General features: G+C 34.2%; 4 protein-coding genes across 4 annotated transcripts; 1 reads left to right on the top strand and 3 right to left on the bottom strand.

The window, feature by feature from the left end:
• Positions 1-2,254: 2,254 nt before the first annotated feature.
• Positions 2,255-5,023, top strand: LOC110614571 (phosphatidylinositol 4-kinase gamma 4). The gene is made up of 2 exons (XM_021756137.2): positions 2,255-4,196; positions 4,431-5,023. The coding sequence occupies exons 1-2, from the start codon at positions 2,823-2,825 to the stop codon at positions 4,815-4,817; spliced, it is 1,761 nt and encodes a 586-aa protein (XP_021611829.1). The 5' UTR covers positions 2,255-2,822; the 3' UTR covers positions 4,818-5,023.
• Positions 5,024-5,590: 567 nt separating this feature from the next.
• LOC110614562 lies at positions 5,591-10,953 on the bottom strand. Its single transcript, XM_021756126.2, has 5 exons — positions 8,471-10,953; positions 7,535-8,181; positions 7,102-7,311; positions 6,328-6,551; positions 5,591-6,178 (listed from the first exon to the last, which is right to left on the bottom strand). The coding sequence occupies exons 1-5, from the start codon at positions 10,803-10,805 to the stop codon at positions 6,130-6,132; spliced, it is 3,465 nt and encodes a 1,154-aa protein (XP_021611818.1). The 5' UTR covers positions 10,806-10,953; the 3' UTR covers positions 5,591-6,129.
• A 594-nt stretch (positions 10,954-11,547) lies between these two features.
• Positions 11,548-14,836, bottom strand: LOC110614553 (E3 ubiquitin-protein ligase SINAT3). Its single transcript, XM_021756115.2, has 3 exons — positions 14,240-14,836; positions 12,731-13,117; positions 11,548-12,148 (listed from the first exon to the last, which is right to left on the bottom strand). Exons 1-3 carry the CDS (start codon positions 14,459-14,461, stop codon positions 11,786-11,788), a joined length of 972 nt encoding a protein of 323 aa, XP_021611807.2. The 5' UTR covers positions 14,462-14,836; the 3' UTR covers positions 11,548-11,785.
• Positions 14,837-15,645: 809 nt separating this feature from the next.
• On the bottom strand, positions 15,646-19,336 carry LOC122721364 (E3 ubiquitin-protein ligase SINAT3-like). Its single transcript, XM_043948947.1, has 3 exons — positions 18,654-19,336; positions 17,002-17,388; positions 15,646-16,160 (listed from the first exon to the last, which is right to left on the bottom strand). Exons 1-3 carry the CDS (start codon positions 18,876-18,878, stop codon positions 15,798-15,800), a joined length of 975 nt encoding a protein of 324 aa, XP_043804882.1. The 5' UTR covers positions 18,879-19,336; the 3' UTR covers positions 15,646-15,797.
• Between the last annotated feature and the right edge of the window lie 427 nt (positions 19,337-19,763).

Raw genomic sequence — 19,763 nt, 5'->3', positions numbered from 1 at the left:
ATTAATTTATTTTATTTGAAAATTATTCAATTAAAATATTTTTATATTTTATAAAATAAAATTTTTTAATTTTTATAAATTTATTAACATGAATATTTATATTATTTACTTTATATAATATTATTTAGTTTTTATATATTTAAATATTTATATTATTATTTTTTTTTAAATTAAAAGTAAACTAACGGTTAGTTTAATTAAACGATTTCATTTTATAAAATATATGACACGTCTTAATTAAGTGATTTTTATAAATATGAAAGTTATTAAAATTTAAAAATTCAATAATAATTCTCTTATAAATAAGTTTCAATACTAATAATATTTTAAATGAGTCATTTAATCTATGTTTTTTTTTTTCGATTTAAAAAATTTACGGTACGTTTAATTTTTAAGATTTTAACTTCACACATATTCTGCTTTATTTTTTTTATTTTCAAAATATTTATAAACTAAGTTATTAACTAATTATTTAATTTATTAACTTAATATATATATCGCATAATAATTAAAATTAACTCATTGAACATTTAAAATTATAAAAATTTATAATAATTAAATATAAATTAATTATTATTAAAAAATATTAAATTAATTATATATCTTATTAATTATGCTGTTTTTTTATTGTATTTTAAATTTTTATAAATTAATAAAATTAGATGATAATATTTTTTTCATTTACTAAAAATTTAGTATAGATATATATTTAACCTAATTTATTTATATACACTACTTTTTTATTGTTAAAAAGTAAAATTATTTTTATTTATTTTTATTTACGTGATTAAAATTATATATTAGACTATTTAAATTTAAAAAATAAATCTTAAATTTGTAGAAAATAATTTTAAAAATAATAGTTAGATTGTTTGATAGATTTTATGAACTATTTAATTTAAAAAAATTAAGTAAAAAAATAAATTTAATAGTTTACTGTTATATTTAAATATAAATCAAAATATTAAATTTAAAAGTATTTTTTAACGGATGATAAATAATAATTTAGAAAATTCATATTAAAAAATTTTAAAAATTCATATTCAGTATTTAATATGCATAAATTAATTTAACTTATAAAATTTTATATATGTAAATTTTTTAATTTAAAATTAAATTTTACTTTAAAAATTTTATATAAATATTTATTAATTAAGTGAAATTAGAGTTTCAATTGAAAATATAAAATTGAATTACTGACTTAAATTTTTAGATATATATTTTTTATAATTTTAAAGAAAAATTAGCTTTTTTATATTTACCGTTCTTTTTGTCTTAAAATTTAAAATTACAGTTGTTAATAATAATAATAATAATATATAAAAAATGTACAATGTTGTATATTCAATTTGCTTGTATTTTATATTGTAAGTTAATTTTTAAAAAAGCATCTGGTATTTGTGCATTAAAAAAGCCATTTTCTTATAATTAATAATTATTCTGTAATTTATTAATTCTTTATTAAGTAACGAGCGATATTTTTCCGTTCCAACTCGACCCAAGACGAAAACGCCCAAAATTGAAATCGTAGGAGATGACGTTTTTTATGTTTTTTTTTTTTTTTCTTTTTTTGAAAGAGATGACGTTAATTATAGAGAAGTTTCCGTTATAACATGCGTCTCCAGTCCCACTTCCTCGTCAAGATCCCCACACTCGCCAGTTGCCGCTCCAGTCATAATAATAAATAAATTATCATTTTATTTATTTTGAATGATTAAATTAAAATTATAAATTTTTTATATTATGAAATCAGAAATAGGGATCTTAGAAAAAAAAACTATTAATAGGTTAACTAATCCACTAAAATTAAAACTAAATTAATTTGAGATATTATTTATTTTTATAACTAATTAATTTAGTATTTAATAACAATAAAATATACTCTTTTTATCTAAAAAAATATTATTTTTTATCTATCCTATATTCTAAGTATTTTGATATGGTGATTTATTTATTTTATTTATTAAATTTTTAATATATTTTGTTTAATATGTTTTGAGATGTAAAATTTATTAATTTTAAAAATAATTTAGAAATAAAGTAATATGTATGAAAAAATATTTTTTATAAAGATAATATAAAATTTATTGAATAAGCTTAGAGCTCATAATTCCACTTTTCTTTAAATGAAAAAAAAATAAATAATTTTATAAATTTCTCTACCAATAAGAGTTAGTAATATTACGTGCATTTCAGAAAAAACACCAATAAGCGTTAGCATTTATTTGACCAAAAACCCCAAAATAATTAAATAAACAAAATAATTGTCAAAAGTCGTACTTTGAACGCGCTACGTATAAATGGAGGCGGCTCCACGCGTCCTTGTTTTCTTCTTCATTGCTTCTTCACCGTTCACAAGCACAGAAATCTTCTACGCTTCAGATTATTTTAGTAAAAATCAGCCCAATTTAACCTCCAGTTCCTCTTCCCTTTCTCTTCGGTTCTTCCGGCTTGGTAAGGATCCTTTCTTTCTTTCTCTTTCACTGCTCTTATATTGTCTATCCTTTTGTTTAATCCCTCCTTGTCCTGAAACCCTAATCTTTGTACATTTGTTGAACTCCTAGCCGTTGACTCCCAATTTTATCTTTTCTTTGTTTGCGATATGTTTCGGATCTGGTTTCCACATTTTGTTTCTGGGTTTACTGTACAGAAATTGCAACATTCGTCTTGTAGTTTTCTTTATCAGATGATGTTGTAATTAGATGATCATTAACAGTACCCGAAAAAAAAAATGTCAAATTTCTGGTGAGCTTTTAATTTGAACTCCCTTAAAATCCAAATTGATTGTTGCAATATAAGCGTAGAAACAATAAACGGGGAAAATGTCTTCCGCTGGTGTGGCTCTCACTCCAATTCACAATAGTTCCGTACTTTCTTCTGATTGTGCCAAGGCCCAACCATTCCCCTGCTCCGATGAGTACATCTTGATATATCTTTCTGTTGGGGGGTCTATGATGCCAATGCGTGTTTTAGAGTCTGATTCCATTGAATCTGTGAAGCTACGAATTCAATCCTGTAAAGGATTTGTTGTGAAGAACCAAAAGCTGGTCTGTGGGGGCCGAGAATTATCAAGGAGCAATTCCCTTATCCGTGACTATGGAGTCACTGATGGGAATGTTCTGCATTTGGTTCTCAGGCTTTCCGATCTTCAAGTTATAAAGGTTAAAACTACTAGCGGAAAAGAATATACCTTTTGTGTGGAGCGAGGTAGAGATGTTGGTTATGTGAAACAACAGGTTGCAAAGAAGGAGAGGGAGTTTGATGACCTTGACAAGCAAGAGGTTGTTTGTGATGGTGAGCCGCTTGATGATCAGAGTCTTATTCATGATATCTGTAAACATAGCAATGATACTGTGATTCATTTTTTGGTGAGGAAATCTGCAAAGGTTCGGACAAGGCCTGTGGAGAAAAATTTAGAATTGTCTATTGTGGCACCGCAGTTGAATGATGAAGGGAATCCTAGAAAACAATGTGATGTTGGTGAAGCAAATGACAGGAGAAGTTATGAAGTTACCATATTAAGAAAGCCTCCTGAAAGAGATTTTCTCTTGAAACCGATTGTTGTTAACCCCAAAATTGAATTTCCCTCTGTGATTTGGAATATGATAAATGCTACCTTTGATGGATTAGAGTGTGGAAATAGTCCAATCAGATCTATGGAGGGTACTGGGGGGGCTTATTTCATGCAGGATTCTTGTGGACAGAAGTTTGTTTCTGTTTTCAAGCCTATTGATGAGGAACCAATGGGTGTGAACAACCCCCGAGGGCTGCCATTGTCTTCTGATGGTGAAGGGTTAAAGAAAGGTACAAGAGTTGGAGAAGGAGCTTTCAGGGAAGTTGCAGCTTATATTTTGGATCATCCAGAGAGTGGGCGCCGATCCTTGTTTGGTGATGAGAAGGGCTTTGCTGGGGTTCCACCTACAGTTATGGTCAAGTGCTTTCATAAGGGGTTTAACCATCCAGATGATGTGGTTGTCAAGGTTGGCTCCTTGCAGATGTTCATGGACAACAATGGAAGTTGTGAAGATATGGGTCCTGGGGCTTTTCCGGTGAAGGAAGTTCATAAGATCTCTGTGTTGGATATAAGAATGGCAAATGCAGATAGGCATGCTGGGAATATATTATTGAGCAGAGATTCCGAAGATGGACAGACTGTGCTTATTCCAATAGATCATGGATATTGCTTCCCTGAAAGTGTAAGTATTGTATGCTTAACATGCTTTTAGTTTCAGGAAACTTCAAACTTATCGTCTCTCCTTGTGTTGTTGACTTTACATGCTTCTATATCTTTTACATGGTTTGTTTGGTTTAGTTAAGATTGATTGTAAAACATTGTATGCAGCAGTTAGGTTTGGACTCTCTATTACTGCTATTATGGATGTTATATGTTGGTCAATTTGTTGGCTTAATCATTGATTCTTACACTGCAGTTTGAGGATTGCACATTTGAATGGCTCTATTGGCCTCAAGCTCGTCGTCCTTTTGACTCCAGCACTATTAACTATATAAAATCATTGGACGCTGAGGAGGATATTTCTCTTCTGAAGTTTCATGGATGGGACATGCCAGTAGAATGTGCACGCATACTTCGCATCTCCACAATGCTTCTGAAGAAGGGAGTCGAGATGGGACTCACACCCTTTGATATTGGTGGCATAATGTGCAGAGAGACCTTGAAGAAGGCATCTATTATTGAGGAGATTGTCCAAGAAGCACGGGATTCTGTTCTTCCTGGAACCAGCGAAGTTGCATTCCTTGAAGCTGTATCACACATCATGGATCGTCGCCTTGATGAGATTGCCGGATCTCTACCTTGATGGAGTGCTAAATTTTGTGGATAACATAACATGGTTATAAATGTGTATATGCACATATCTTAAGTACATAAGCATTTGTTTGCAGGGATGCTTAATTGTCCAAATATTTTTTCTCTGATAGTGATTTGCTATTCTTTCATGAGTATTCGTAAGGATTTCCTTTTTCAACTGATTGAACTTGGAATAAAAACCTGGTTGTTTTTTCATCGTGAATGCGGTTGGCTTCTAAAGTGCATTTCTTTCAGTTGCATCTATATCTCTCACATCGTCCTCCTAGAAGACGAAGGTTCATTGTCTTCTATTCGATGAAGGTTCTCATTTCTTGATAACTTGTTGGAATTTTCTTTTTATGCTTTTATCAATGAGAAGGACATGGAAATGATATATATCTATCATGTAAACCAGATCAGATGATGGATATACGAGATTCCTACTTCAGATACTAAATCCTGCATAGCATGCTGGGTATGTAAAATGAGAGAAAAAAAACAAAAAGTCAAAATACTTACATTTAACTTTATTGAATTATTTGACTCGACCTTTTTTTAAGTTGAAATAAAAACGACTTAATAAAATATTATAATTTTAAATATTAAAGAGTATTTATTTTTACTCTTAATTTTTTATTTTAATTTCTGTTTCAATTCAAAATATGATTTATTAGACAAAATTATGAAAAAAATATTTTATATTTAACAGTAGTTATTAAATTAGATATGAACATACAATTGAGGGTTTTACTTGACTAAAGAGCTAAATTAGACTTGCTGAAATTTTAATAAAAAGTTCGAAAGTTTATTTGAACCTTTTTTTATTAAAAAACAAATTAAAAAAGAAAAAAAATGAAAGGTGAAGGGTTTATCCTCACCAGCAGCGGGCTTTGAATTTTACAGGGCCAAATCCTATTCTGTCGATCCCAAAGAATACAGATACCTGCTCCAATCGCTTTAGACTTGGAAGACCAATGCGCCGGAAATTGCTGATGGACGCAGAGCAGCCCCTCCCACGGTACAATTGATTCTCACTTCCAGAATTGAAGCCTTACGCTCGTGGATTAACTAGTAGAATTGCCAACTTGACATCGCTGCATGACGCAAGGACCTTTTCAAATAGGGCTGCCAGCAGATTAACTTGACATATGTTACAGGTAAAGCATTCAGCATTGAACAAAAAGGTGTTCCTTGTGCTCCTGCGCTGCCTGACTAGAAACAAGACAACGAACCCAGATACAGACCTCGTAAAACAGCTTTCATTCATCAATTTTTTAACACGGTCATCAACCCTCACCGAAGCTTCATTCATTAGCCACAAGTCATCTTCGTTTCTTGCTAGGCTTCTTCAGCTTCCGCTTTGACTTTTTTCTGATGATAAAACAATCAGAAAGTACATGAGGTGCTTATTTTGCAAATCACAATGTTCTTGCCCACCCACACCTCTTTCCTATCCTCCTCATCTCCTCTCAATTGCTAGGTTACATCTGCTAGGAAAACCATAACAAAATTAAAATTACCTTTTAGCGTCAGCACTTTGGCCGTCTACACCAAAAACACCCTTCATCAGTGCACTTGTATCAACGGATCGTTCCCGCATGAGCTTGTCATGGTACATCTTGCTTCCTATCTCTGTTATTTGTTCCTCCACTTCTTCCAGGGTTTGGTCTACATTCAGCTTTAGCTCTCTTTTCCTAATAACAGTAACACCAAAACCGTTTGCTTTGGCTTCTCGAAAGGCATCCTTCAAAGATCAACAATTAGAATAGACCATAATACTCCCCACATCAAAGGGGTAAACAAGAAAAAAAAAATGAAAGTCGAAATATTAATGCTCATCTCCTCTATAATGGGAATCAAGGAGAAAAAGACAACTAGCCTTCTGCATACAATTATTCCAACACACTTGCTAAAAGGGAATATGTTCATCAAGAGGATTGTTTATGTTCCGCTGGAAAGTAATGGGAAAAATAATAATGAGTAATACAAGGTAGGTTCCACTATAGAGTTCTCTTACCCATGCCTTTTTATTTATCAAATCTAAAAGCAAGATACTATTCTAGTCTCCCAAATGAGCACAAAACAGAAAAATAATTAAGAACATATTCTTGAAAATCTACTAAATGGTAGCATGGTTAATCCAGTTTGTTAAAAGTAGTTTCTAGATGCAGCTAACAATAAGGTTCTCTTTTAATCAAAAGAACGATGCTCGTGTTAGCATGATGGAAGATTCTCTTTAACTAGATGATCTTCCGAAATGTCAAAGCTATAATTAACTGGAGGTCATTTTGTACCTTAGGAGGCCTTGGAACGACAAAGGCATGGCCATTTCCAAGCATATCCATGTGAGTTTGAATAATACAACATAGGTTTTTGCAATCACCAGCATCTTCAAAAGCAATCACATGGCATGGTTTTGGTTCCAATTCAAGATCTGCAGCCATCTCCAATGAATAGAATCCAATCTTCTGTTCCCCATTCTGAGTTGTGTACAATTCAATGCACTAGAAATACCAACAGAATCTGTTCAATTGTTATGCACTACAGAAAAGCTATATCATGATATCAAATGAACCTAACGTCATAAACCTAAAAGAGTGAAATACTAATGACAGTATCTGAGCAAAACAACATGCAATGCTATCCATAGGATTTTATTAATTTAGAAGATTTGGACGAATGCAATGCCTTATCAGCAACATGCATGGCAAAATGATATCTACATACCAGTACGTGCCGAAGATCTAACCACCACAAGTAATCTTCTTCCTTCTCTTCTGCATACTCACTGTATTTGCTCACTACAGCTTGCGGTCCAAACAATTCCATTTCTCTTTTTAACTTGTTGATTTTCTTTTCCATGAACTTCTTATTTCTCTCAGGAAGTTTCTTCATCAGATCAGCTGCCTCCTGAATCTCTTCTTCAGTGATCCATCTATCCAAATCTTTTCCTATATCCTTCATGATAGATTTCATTTCTGGGTCTGTCTCTGAATTGTAAGATTTCCAAAACCCACGGGACCATTTCTTTGTGTGTTGCCAATATTCTTTACCTGATTTTTTTCCAGGTCTAACAGAACCATCACTACCTTCTATAACTGTCTTGGAATCTTTAGAGTTCCTACTATGTAAAGTCTTCTCGAGAGCATTGTCTGATACAGAAATTGAAGTCTTCTCATCTACTAGAGATTCCGTTGATATCTGAAGCAAGTTTGGTTCATCCTCCTTCACAAGGTACGAAGTGCTAGCATTTCCAGCAAAAATGGCTTTCCGTTGTTCTAGGAAGTTGTTGAAAAACTCGGGATTTTTTTCTAATGGAGCCCCCTTCCATCGTGGTATAAATTTTTCTGGAGGGTCATATATGCTGATACCATCTACAGGATGAGCAGAAGACAAATAACAGAATTAATTTGATTAAAAAAGGATCAAAATGCATTCAGTAATATGTAAATTTACAATTGACCAATTGGTTTGATGACTTTTCAGCCATTTGGAACTACTATAACAAAAAAATTGTAATCTTAAGAATAAAACATTAAAGAAAGGGTATCAGATTCAATGACATACAATAGCCATGCCATTACACAACTGTTTTTTTCTTTTTTTTAAGAATAAAGGACAAGGAAAAATAGTTAATGCTATGGTTAATAAGCAAGCAATTACCTGCCCCATAATCAAGATTTTCAATATTTGAATGGAGATATTCATGAACTTGAAACAATTTTTCATTCTCTTTCTCAACCTTCTCCTCGAGACCTTTGAAGAATTTAAGTTTATCTTCGGCATCCATCAAATGAAAAGGGTCCCTCCCTGCCAACTCATTTTCTCGGACTTGAAAAACTATTTCCCTAAGGTCATCATCTTTCATCCATTCAAGTTCACTATCCTCTTCATCATAGTTAAGATTTGACAGATCAATAGCTGAATGTTGATTTACTTTTTCTTTTGCAATCTTGTAGTTATCCCTAAATCCATCACCAATCTTCTCAATTATGGGTTCAACTTCAATAAAATTTTTCTCCATCCAGTTTTCTTTCTGTACAGGTTGTATTCCCTCTTTGCTGTCATTAATGTCACCATTTAAGAGTGTTTGGGAATTTTGAAGATTATGCAATCCATGTTCTTCCTTAGAATCATTTGAATCATCTCTTTGGACTGAAACCATTTCATTCCCCTCCAAAATTGAATCTTTGAGAAAATTTGTGGCAGTAGAAGGATCTAACACCCCGCCCAAATTGACAGGTCCAAAAATTGGTGTACTTGTTTCCACTCTTTGGCTTGTTTTACTACAAGATACTTTATCACTAGACGGACTTAACATAATAGTTTTCTCTTGCGTTTTGTTAACGTTGGGTTCCTGGCCACGTTTGCTACCACTCTTAGCAAGGAATTCTCTTGCTTCTTTGACTGACATTATAATCCTTGGTTTCATTGTAAAAGATTTGTCCTTTGGCAAGCACCATTCACCATCAGGAGTATCAGAGGAATGTGTAACTTCTCCTCTTGCCATTGTTTGCCTGTCTTTCGAAACTTCTACACTTGAAGCGCAGGAAGAATGCATGACCCCATTCTTTTCTGAGGATACCTTATTTAGATGTCTGGTATCATCACCCTCTGATCCTTCTAAAGATATCTCCCCTGTGATTTCATCTATATCCTTCCTTTGACCAGACTCTCCATTTTGAGTGTTACTTATAGAACTCACTTCTTCTGTGTGCTTTTCAAACAACTCTGTCCCACCAGATGATTCATCTTTAACAGACTGTTTTTCTTCTCTATTCTTATTAACCATTGGTTGTCCTCCACTCTGAATCTCCCGAGCTTCCCTTGCCATTGCTCCAATTTCTTGAATTTTTTTATCAAAATCCATGCTACTGGTAGTATGGCAACCAGAAGAATCTACTAACACCAAATTATCCTTTGAAGCCTTTGCATCAAGTATATTTCTCATTAGTTCTTGCTTGTCCAGTTTAGGCTTTTCAGTTGACAACATTGGTAGTTCAGAAGGTTCTTGAACAACTTCAACTCTACCTTTCTCCAGCATTTCTTTCTCCTGTCTAGATTTTATCTTTCTCCTCATCATTTCCTTCTCCACTTCTGTTAACTGCTCCTTCTTATTTCCAGAGGTGAACAACTTCTTCAGCGCCCAAATTGCAACAAAACCACAAAATGTCAATTTCCCAAGTCCCGAAAGGACTGGGACAAACTGGGGTTGGAAAACAGCATCACGAATTGAGTTTACAAAACCAGACTCTTCCCTGGAAACAACAAATTTTGCCACTGAACTATTTCTAGGAATAACATTTCCCCCTTCCTCCATTCGTCTAGCCAAATCCTTTGCATACGAAATTTTAGAATTAAGTTTTGTTATATCTCCCAATTCTCGCTTCTTAACTTGGCTTCTCTTTAAGATCTCATCTTCATCGACTATAACCCGCTTGACATTGCCTTTTAAATCATGAAAAAGGGTAAAAATAGGAGAAGACCCAAGACCCCAATATGCAGTATCTTTATTATACTGATGCACCCAGTCTTCCAGCTTAGTCGACAAAACTGACTCACCCAGTTCCTTCGGTTTTGTTTTCCATGTTTTTTCCCATCCAGGTTCAACTAAACCAACTCCATAACTAGAATCAATCCCTTCTAGACTATCATAATCCAAAGTCTCTTGAGAATTACCAATATTATCAAAATGGATATTCGGGTTTTGAAAATCAGAACTTGGATTTAGAGAAATAGGATTCTTTTGACGCACCTGTTGATCATCAACGTGCTTTTTCCTCAGGGAGTTCCTGCGATTCGTAGGTCGTCCAAAATGGGCCGAAACAAGCACAATTCTGGTGGTAAAGAAGGATAAATGGAATGGAACAGAAAGGTTTTTATGGGATTTGGAAGGGATTTTAGTTTTGCAAGTTTTGAAGGAAAATTTGCGAGTGAAGAAGGAAGAGCGTGGAGTAAACAGATGTCTGTTTGAAACAGAAGGATTGAGAAGCTCCATTACTCAGGATGAAAGGTCAAAGAGAAGGTAAAAGCCGGACTTCGATACTCTGATAAGAGAGGTTTTGTGGATTTCTCAGATACCGGCCGTCGCTAAAACCCTTGGCATCGTTGGGTTAGCGAGGAGCCAAGGCCACCGATGTGAATATAAATAACCGGCCTTTTCTAAATTTGATAAAAAAAAATTTTGAAAGTATTTTCTATGATGATTTTTTATTTATTTTATTCGTGTTTTATTTTTTCGTTGGATTTTATTGATTTATTAAAAATATTGACAAAATTAAGTTTCATTTTTTAAAAAATAAAGTTATAGATTTTAAAATTTAATAAAAATTATAAACTATAAATTATTATTTAAGAGATAATATTGATAAATTTAAAATTTAATTACTTTTTTATAACTTAAAAAATTAATTTAAAATTATTATAACTTTATTCTATATATACCATTTAGCAATAATTATTATTAAAGTGATATCTACTTTAGTAAAAAATAAAGTTGTCATATATAAAAATTTCGTAAGCTATAATTATTCGTGAAATATTCTTTTTAATTTTAAACATAATAAGCATAGAATTTAGACGGTTAATTAATGTCTAGGCCCTAAGAATATCAGTTCAGTGTGCTTATATGAGCAAATCCTGTGTGAAGACTCGGTTATCACCATACACATGGCCTTATTAGACAACTGACTTGAAAATGTTGATATCCTGCTTTCAAAGTTGGTGCTATGGACAAAAAAAAAAAACAACTGATCCGGCCATTGATAGCAGTAACATTGAAGTTGAAGAATACAATAGCAATCACACCATACACTTCACGCAGGTGGTAAATTGGAAAAATTCACACCACAGCCTTCAGATAGCTTATTCACAATTCATATAGCTCAGGCTTCCACTATCCACACATGCATTTCAAGATATCTGAACACTTCAATATTACAAAAGCAAGCACGGGAGACACAGCACTCACCAACCACCCTAACTGCAGATATTTGGTATGCATGCCCCACCATCTGGGTTCTGCTGTTCTTTCCATATTCGCCCGGTCACTCTCAGCTTTAACTCTTTCCTATCCCCTCCAGAGAAGAAAAGAGCCATATTCCTCTGTATGATGAGGCCATCATGGCTATCCCTAACCTTCCTGTGGCTATCTCTAACACTTCGTGGGGTACCTTCCCAAATGAGTTTCCGGCCATTTCCCCCAACCTCCAGGCTGTAGCTGTAGTTACGGGCTTCTGTCTCATCTCCCATAAAACGAAGGAATGCCATATACACAGGTGCCATTCCAAGCTGGAAAGCTTCAAAATGCAGACAAAAATACTGGCCAAAACAATGGAAAACCTACACAAGTTTATCAGAAAAGATAATCGGTACTCGTTAAGAAATTGCACCTATAGGTGAGATTCAGAGATTGGTTCCTGAAAATAAGATAAGCAATGCTTGTAGTGGCTACTCTATGAATCATGCCAATTGACAAAGATAAATAATTCCTGTTTGCAAATTCATTTTATCAGTTCACTGATAACATAGTCTATTTGGATGCGTCAATCATCACAGCAGACATAACATACTAAATAAAGATTTAAACTATCCCTTCAGCTAAACTCTTGGGCTTCATTTCTGTTAGTATAGTTTAGTCACCAAAGCTACTACAGTCCATAGCATGCACATAAGCACCGCAATATTTATAGTCTAATTCATGCAGAAGATTAGGAATTTAGAAGTCCCTCCAATAAATGGCACACGTTAACTGAAGTTTATTAGATTAAGATTAAGCATGTTCATGGCTTACCGTTACCATGACTGAGCCAACTGAAGGAGGCATGAAAAGATCATTTGTGGCCATAATAATTGATTAGTTTGTACAGTTAATTGGGCAAGCATTTTTCCCATAATAAGCACTTGAATAAGACAAATACTTACAGTTAACATCCATGTTGCATTTTCCACTTCCCGGGGATTAGACTTGACATAGCGATGGTTGAAAGTGCATCCAGAATGCATGTCTACTTTGTGATCATCCCTCAGATGAGCAACAAGGAATGGAATATCCCCAACAACAGCACATTCAGAACCAGCATATGGACAGTTGTACGGCCTGAAGTTACATAGAGCTTCATGTTTGAGTTTACTGTAGTAAGGAAAAATCTCTGGGCATCCAAGTGACATGTATTTGCAAGGCAGTTCAAGTGATTCCGCTACTTTCTCCAATGCAAGGCATCTAATGTCACCAAGTTCTTGTCTACAAGTGGGGCATCGGTTATGCACCCTTGTTTTACAAGTTGAACAAAGAGTATGCCCATTGTGGCACTGCAGAGAGAAACAATTTTCTGATCATATTAGCAAAAATCTCCACCCTAGCATAACAGAATTTCAAGAGAGAAAAATAATTATAATGGTGAGTCTCATTCAACAGTGATAGTCATAAAAAATGGCCCCTTATCATGTAATAATTGAGAGTCCAGGGTATCTGAGATGTCTCATCCCAAAATCCAGATGCCACCAAGAGCCCATACTCCTTCGTGTGCTCATATTTCATGTCTAAACTCAGAACCTCCTTCCAATTTTTACCAATTCTCCTAATATTTCAAATAAGATCCAGCATTATCTCACTTTTATATATGGTCATAGCCGCACAGAAATATGTGATGAATCCATCTCTAATTAGTTCTTCAGGATTTTGCAGAGGGAAAGATTTGCTATTGTAAAGCTCAAGTTAAACAACAAAAATAAGCAGTCTACCAAATTCTCCCACTTAGCATCCCTAGGATTTATACTAGAATTTCCAGTAATTGATGCAAACAGGCCATGAACTCTACCCACTTGCCATCACAATTAAAAAAAAAAAAAGCAATGAACAACTACGGAAGAAGAGAGCTAACAAGTATGAATCTCAACCAAATTTTCCTTTTGGATGGATGTGTAGAAGGGGCAACTCGGAAGGAATACACTATGCAATTTTCTAAACACAACTTGGGATTGACAAACAGAGAGCGCTTTACGTTCTACTCCTGAGTTCACTTCAAGAAGGTTTGTATTAATTTTCATCATGAAGTAGTCAAGTATGAAATAATTGTCTACGACTGACAACTAGAAAGCATCTCGCATGTTGTAAAAAGGTAAGGCAAAGAACAACGTCGAATATTTTTGCACTAAGAATTCCTTCAGTCTTAACATACAAGTCCAAGTAAGGCGCAATAATGATACCCAATACCATCAAATTCTCTGATTCCACAATTCAAAGATCTTATAATCGTAGATACCCTTTCAATTCGAACAAATCAACCATTTGAACAACAAATGAAAGTTCCTGACTACAATTCAAGGCACTAAAAAAACTACGAACCATCATCCATAAACGAAGGAACAAAATCAACAACCAGATCGAGAAACATTAGGAACCCAACAACCAGATTGCGACGAAATACAAACCTGATGAATTGGAGGGTACATAGAATTGGTGCAAACGGGGCATTCGAGTAGCTCATGGACACTGATGGATTGAATCGCTGAGGAAACACTATTACTATTGGTGATGATGTTGTTATTACTTTGAGGCTTAGGAACTGAAGGGAATTGAACATGGTGGTGATGGATCTCATCCTCGTCTGTCAAATCTGAGGATGGCACGATTTCGATGCTATCCAATTCCATTCATATAGTTCCCCCAGACAGAGGTAATTTCAAATTTACGGCCTATCCTCTGATGGGTATTCAGAATTCTGTATACTTCATTCTTAAAAGAAGAGAAAGAGCGTATATGGAAAATTTTCGAACTAAAGGGTGTTCTACGCGTGATATAAGGTCGGAATTTTCAAAAAAAAGGAAAGGAAAAACAGAGAGAGAGAGAGAGAGAAAGAGTGGAATCTGATCGAGTTCGTGTTGTATAAAATTTAATTGTATCAAAAAGAAGAGCTTTTATTAACTGGTGAGCGAGGAAAAATGAAAGTCGACATTACAGAGTCAGCTCATCAACGTCAAAATGTTTCTGGCGAGAGAGACCGATGAAGCTTTTTGACAGAGAAGTTTTTTTTTTTAACAAAAAATATATCTAAAAACTTTTTATCGAATTTTTATTCTTCAAACTTGATTTTAGTAAATTTCATTTAAATTTTTAATATTTAAATAATTTATTCAAATTATTTTACTATCAACATTCAACACTACGTTCAGAAGGGAAAGGAAATATATATATATTCGATAAATGGTTACAAAAATTACTATAAATAAAATAAAATGCTTATTTAAAAAGGCTTAAAAGTAAAGAGATAATAAAGTTAGTATGAATTTATAATTTGTTTTATATATTTTAAAATGGATAATAAAACATTTATAATTTCTATGTAAAAAGTAACATTTTTTTATCGTGAGATAAAAAAACAAACACCTTTCTTGCCAAATCAAGAGACAGTGCTCCTTCTTATATTTTTTAATTTATTTTTCCTTTGTTTTCAAGCATCCAAACAGTGGACAGAGTAGAATTAAAATTTTTAAAATTAAATTACTAAAATATAAAATTTTTATTGAAAATGAAAATGGTTGGATGGTTCAATTCTTTTAATTATATATATATATATATTGGTTATTCGACTCCCATCAAGATCACCAAGAGAAAGGCAAATCAAAATGGTATCTTTGGTGCGAAATATTTTGTATTTTTCACTTAAATATCTTGTTTGTTTGTTTGTTTTTTCTAAAATGTAAAGTTAGATGCCAGTTATCTTTTTGTTAACGAATTGCAGAATTTTTTTTTTTAATAGGGAGAAAAGCCAAAATTACACCTGATAATGTGAGATTTTTTTTTTTTTTTTTTTTTTTTTTTTTTCTCAAAACGAATATAGATGCAGGTGCCATAATGATAGATTCACAACAAAGCCAGAGTAACTTCGTCATAGTTTATTGACAATTTATAGAGCTCATGCCTCCGAAAGTCATATGTACGGATTCCCAAGACATCTGAATATGATAACAATACAAAAGAGGCAACACACTAACTGCAGAGATTGGGTATGCAAGCCCCACCTTCAGGGTTCTGCTGTTCTTTCCATATGCGCCCTGTCACTCTAAGCTTTAGCTCTTTTCTATCCCCTCCAGAGAAGAAAAGCGCCATGTTCCTCTGTATAATGAGGCCATCATGGCTATCTCTAACTTTCCTGTGACTATCTCTAATGCTTCGTGGTGTCCCTTCCCATATCAGTTTCCGGCCATTTCCCCCTACCTCCAGGCTGTAGCTGTAATTACGGGCTTCTGTCTCATCTCCCATGAAACGAAGGAATGCCATATAAACAGGTCCCATCCCTAGCTGGAACGCTTCAAAATGCAGACAGAAGTACTGACCAAAACAGTGGAAAACCTACACAATATTGTCAGAAACAATGGTTCAGCACTCACTTGGAAATTCAACCGATGAGTGAGATTTGCAGATTAGAGGTTATAGGAAAAGCAGTCCTCAGGTAAGGATACATTCTTCATCAGGACAACTTCGATCAATCAACCAACACAGTTCAAGGCAAACATAATAGTAAAGGTTAAACTAATGACCTTAAGTATCATCCAAATCTTAATTTACCATTTTATGCCCTTTTCCATATAACTCGTCTTCAATTATGGTTTTACATACTTGCATCAGCATCATCATAGGGGGCCCCATAAGGACATAAAAGAGATAAAAGCACATGATATATTTTTATAAACACTTAAAAAATTAGAATGTTTTAGAGTCATACTAATTAAATACATTTTACATTCCTCTTCTCTGCCAGTTTTCTTGCTCTCAACCAGACAAATACCTAGCACATGCAATCTCCTTATTCCAAACAAGCCATGCAACTACCAGGATAATCCCTAGAGGAAGTCCTGTGAAAAGTTTGTGATGGGTTGAACCCAGGTACAGACTTCATGAGGCCAATGACCAAACATGCGATTGTCTAACCATTTAACCAAACTGTTGGCAGATGATTAAGGAATTCAAAATGCCTTCTTTAAATGGCACAGATGGGTTCTCCTGTGGACAAAATAATTGCCAGATCATGTTCCCTGACTCACAATTACAATGATCTAGCCATAAACAAGAAGCATGTCCCAATCTTTTAGGCTATCCCAAATTTACTATTATGTCCTTTTCCAATCAACTTAATTACATAAGCTTTTCTTTTTCCTTATAAGTAATTAAATGGGACAAAACAAATACTTACAGTTAACATCCATGTTGCATTTTCTACTTCACGAGGATTAGACTTAACATAGCGATGGTTGAAAGTGCATCCAGAATGCATGTCTACTTTGTGATCATCCCTCAGATGAGCAACAAGGAATGGGATATCCCCAACAACAACACACTCAGATCCAGCATATGGACAGTTGTATGGCCTGAAGTTACATAGAGCTTCATGTTTGAGTTTACTGTAGTAAGGAAAAATCTCTGGGCATCCAAGTGACATGTATTTGCAAGGCAGTTCAAGTGATTCAGCTACTTTCTCCAATGCAAGGCATCTAATGTCACCAAGTTCTTGTCTACAAGTGGGGCATCGGTTATGCACCCTTGTTTTACAAGTTGAACAAAGAGTATGCCCATTGTGGCACTGCACAGAAAAAATAAATAAATAAATTTAAAGAACACGTTAGCAAAAAATTTCAGCTAGCATGATGAAATTTTAACAGCCAGCAAATCTGTCTCATTCAAAACACACAGAAGCCACAAGATCGGATTCTTACATCAAGTCCACACTCCTTTAGTTTGTCATATTTCAAGTCTTAACTCACAATTCCTTCCATGTTTTAAATGTTCAAAAAGGTTTAACCCAGAATATTTCAAACAAAATCCAGTATGAGCTCACTTTTATATATGCCATAGGTTCATACAATCATGTGATGAAACCCCCCTCGAATTAAGTCCTTTGGGATTTTGCAGATTGAAAACTTATTCTACTGTAATGCACAAATATAAAAAAACTACATGCAGCATCCTATTGTCACCTCACTAGCATATAAAACCTCCAATCTACCAAATTCTCACACTCAAGCGTCCTAAGATTCACATCAAAGATTCCAAGTTTCATATGCAAGCAGATGGTTCCTGTGAATCCTGCTAGTCATAAATAAGCAATAGAGAATCTATAGACGACTGAGAGCAACAAGTTTCAACCCATTTTCCCTTCTTTTGGCTAGTTATTTTGAAAGCAAAGCTAGGACACTGGGAGGGAAAAATTTCAAGTAAGAATTTCACTTGGTAAATCCTACTCCCGCTATTTGGAATAAATCATTTACAAGAAAATAATTCAATTGAATTCTTACACAAGCTTGCACTATTTATATTTTTAATAATAATAATAATAAAACTTAATGTAAAAAGAACTAATTCTTCCATTCCAAACGTGAGAATTAACAAAAAAGAAAACCCGTGCATGCTACTTCTTAGTTCACTCTTAGAAGTATTAGTTTCATATTGTACCACAATAATGATATGGCAATATAGGTACAGTTCCCAACTGAAAACTACAAAGCTCTGGCATGTCGTACAAATACAAGGCAAAGAACAACATCTATTGAACTTATTTGGCACTAAAAACTCCCCAAGTCTTACTCATATAAGTCAAAATTCCACAATTCAAAAATTAGATGATCTTCTAACGCAGCCCTAAAATATACCCTATGTCCAATTCCAACCATATCAACCAACTGAAGAACAATAAACCTGAGTTCAATTCAATGAAATTTAGAAAATACCAAAATTGCATTTATTATCCTCCACAAAAAATGGAACAAATTCAACTGCCAAAAATCCCCCAGATAAAAAAGTAACAAACAGATCGAGACAAGTTAGGAACCCAACAACCAAAGTACAAACCTGATGAATTGGAGGATACATAGAATTGGTACAAACAGGGCACTCAAGCAACTCATGGACACTGATGGACTGAATAGCTGAGGAAACACTATTAGTGTTGCTGATGTTGATATTGTTATTGCTTTGAGGCTTTGGAAGTGAAGGGAATTGAATATGGTGGGGATGGATCTCATCCTCATCTGTCAAATCCGAGGATGGCATACTTTCAATTGTATCCAATTCCATTATAAAAAAATTACCCCCAAACACCCCCCCCCCCCCCCCCCCCGGAAAGAAAGAAGAGGTAATTTTCCGAATTTAAGGCTTATTCCCTGATGGGTATTCTCAATTCTGTATCCTTCATTCCCAGAAGAAGAGAAACAGCGCAGGATGAGTATTTCAAACGCAAGCGTCTTTTTCTTTGATGGGTGTGTACTTTGGGATACAAGGTCGAAATTTTGGAAGAATGAAGAAACAGGGAGACGATGATTGGTTCTGTATGTACAATATCTCCTACAGGAAAAAGAAGTGAGTTTCCCAATCGGCGAGAGGGTGAGAAATAATGCAAGTCACCGATGACATCAAAGGGTTTCATGCGAGAGAGGGAGTGAAGCGTAGAGGCTTAGATAGGAGATTGGATTAGGTGGAATGGAATAATTAAAGGGTAAGTGTTATCATTGTTATTCAGTTAAATAATGTGAATCATTATTTTTCACTTTCCCTACTGGGTGGTGACTGGTGAGCTGTTACTGCCCTGTTATTCTATATCTATGGGAAAATGGCAGAGCCTGGCTCTTGGCTCTTCCGGTCCGATTTATACGCTTTATTATTCCAAGTCATGGGATTTTTTCTTGTTCTTCTTAGTAATGTCGTTTTATGTTCAATTACAATTTCTTTTCCAAATTTATAAGGGATAGGGAATTGGGGTAGATAAACCTAAAATCTCTTATATTCACTCTAATTCTCGTCATTAGTCTGAGCCCGGGAATGTGTCCCTTTATCGCTACTTGGCGCCTAAAATAATATATTTGTGGGCTTTGGACTTTGGAGCATGGATTGATCGTCCATTTGCTGCTGTTTTGGTAGGAAGGATTGGGGATGATAATGGCATAAAAAATGTCTTAGTTTCAA

The sequence above is a fragment of the Manihot esculenta genome, chromosome 1 (assembly GCF_001659605.2).
Source record: "Manihot esculenta cultivar AM560-2 chromosome 1, M.esculenta_v8, whole genome shotgun sequence".
Lineage (NCBI taxonomy): Eukaryota > Viridiplantae > Streptophyta > Magnoliopsida > Malpighiales > Euphorbiaceae > Manihot > Manihot esculenta.
The sequence above is the reverse complement of the archived record's forward strand: the minus strand, read 5'-3'. Positions and strand labels throughout refer to the sequence as shown.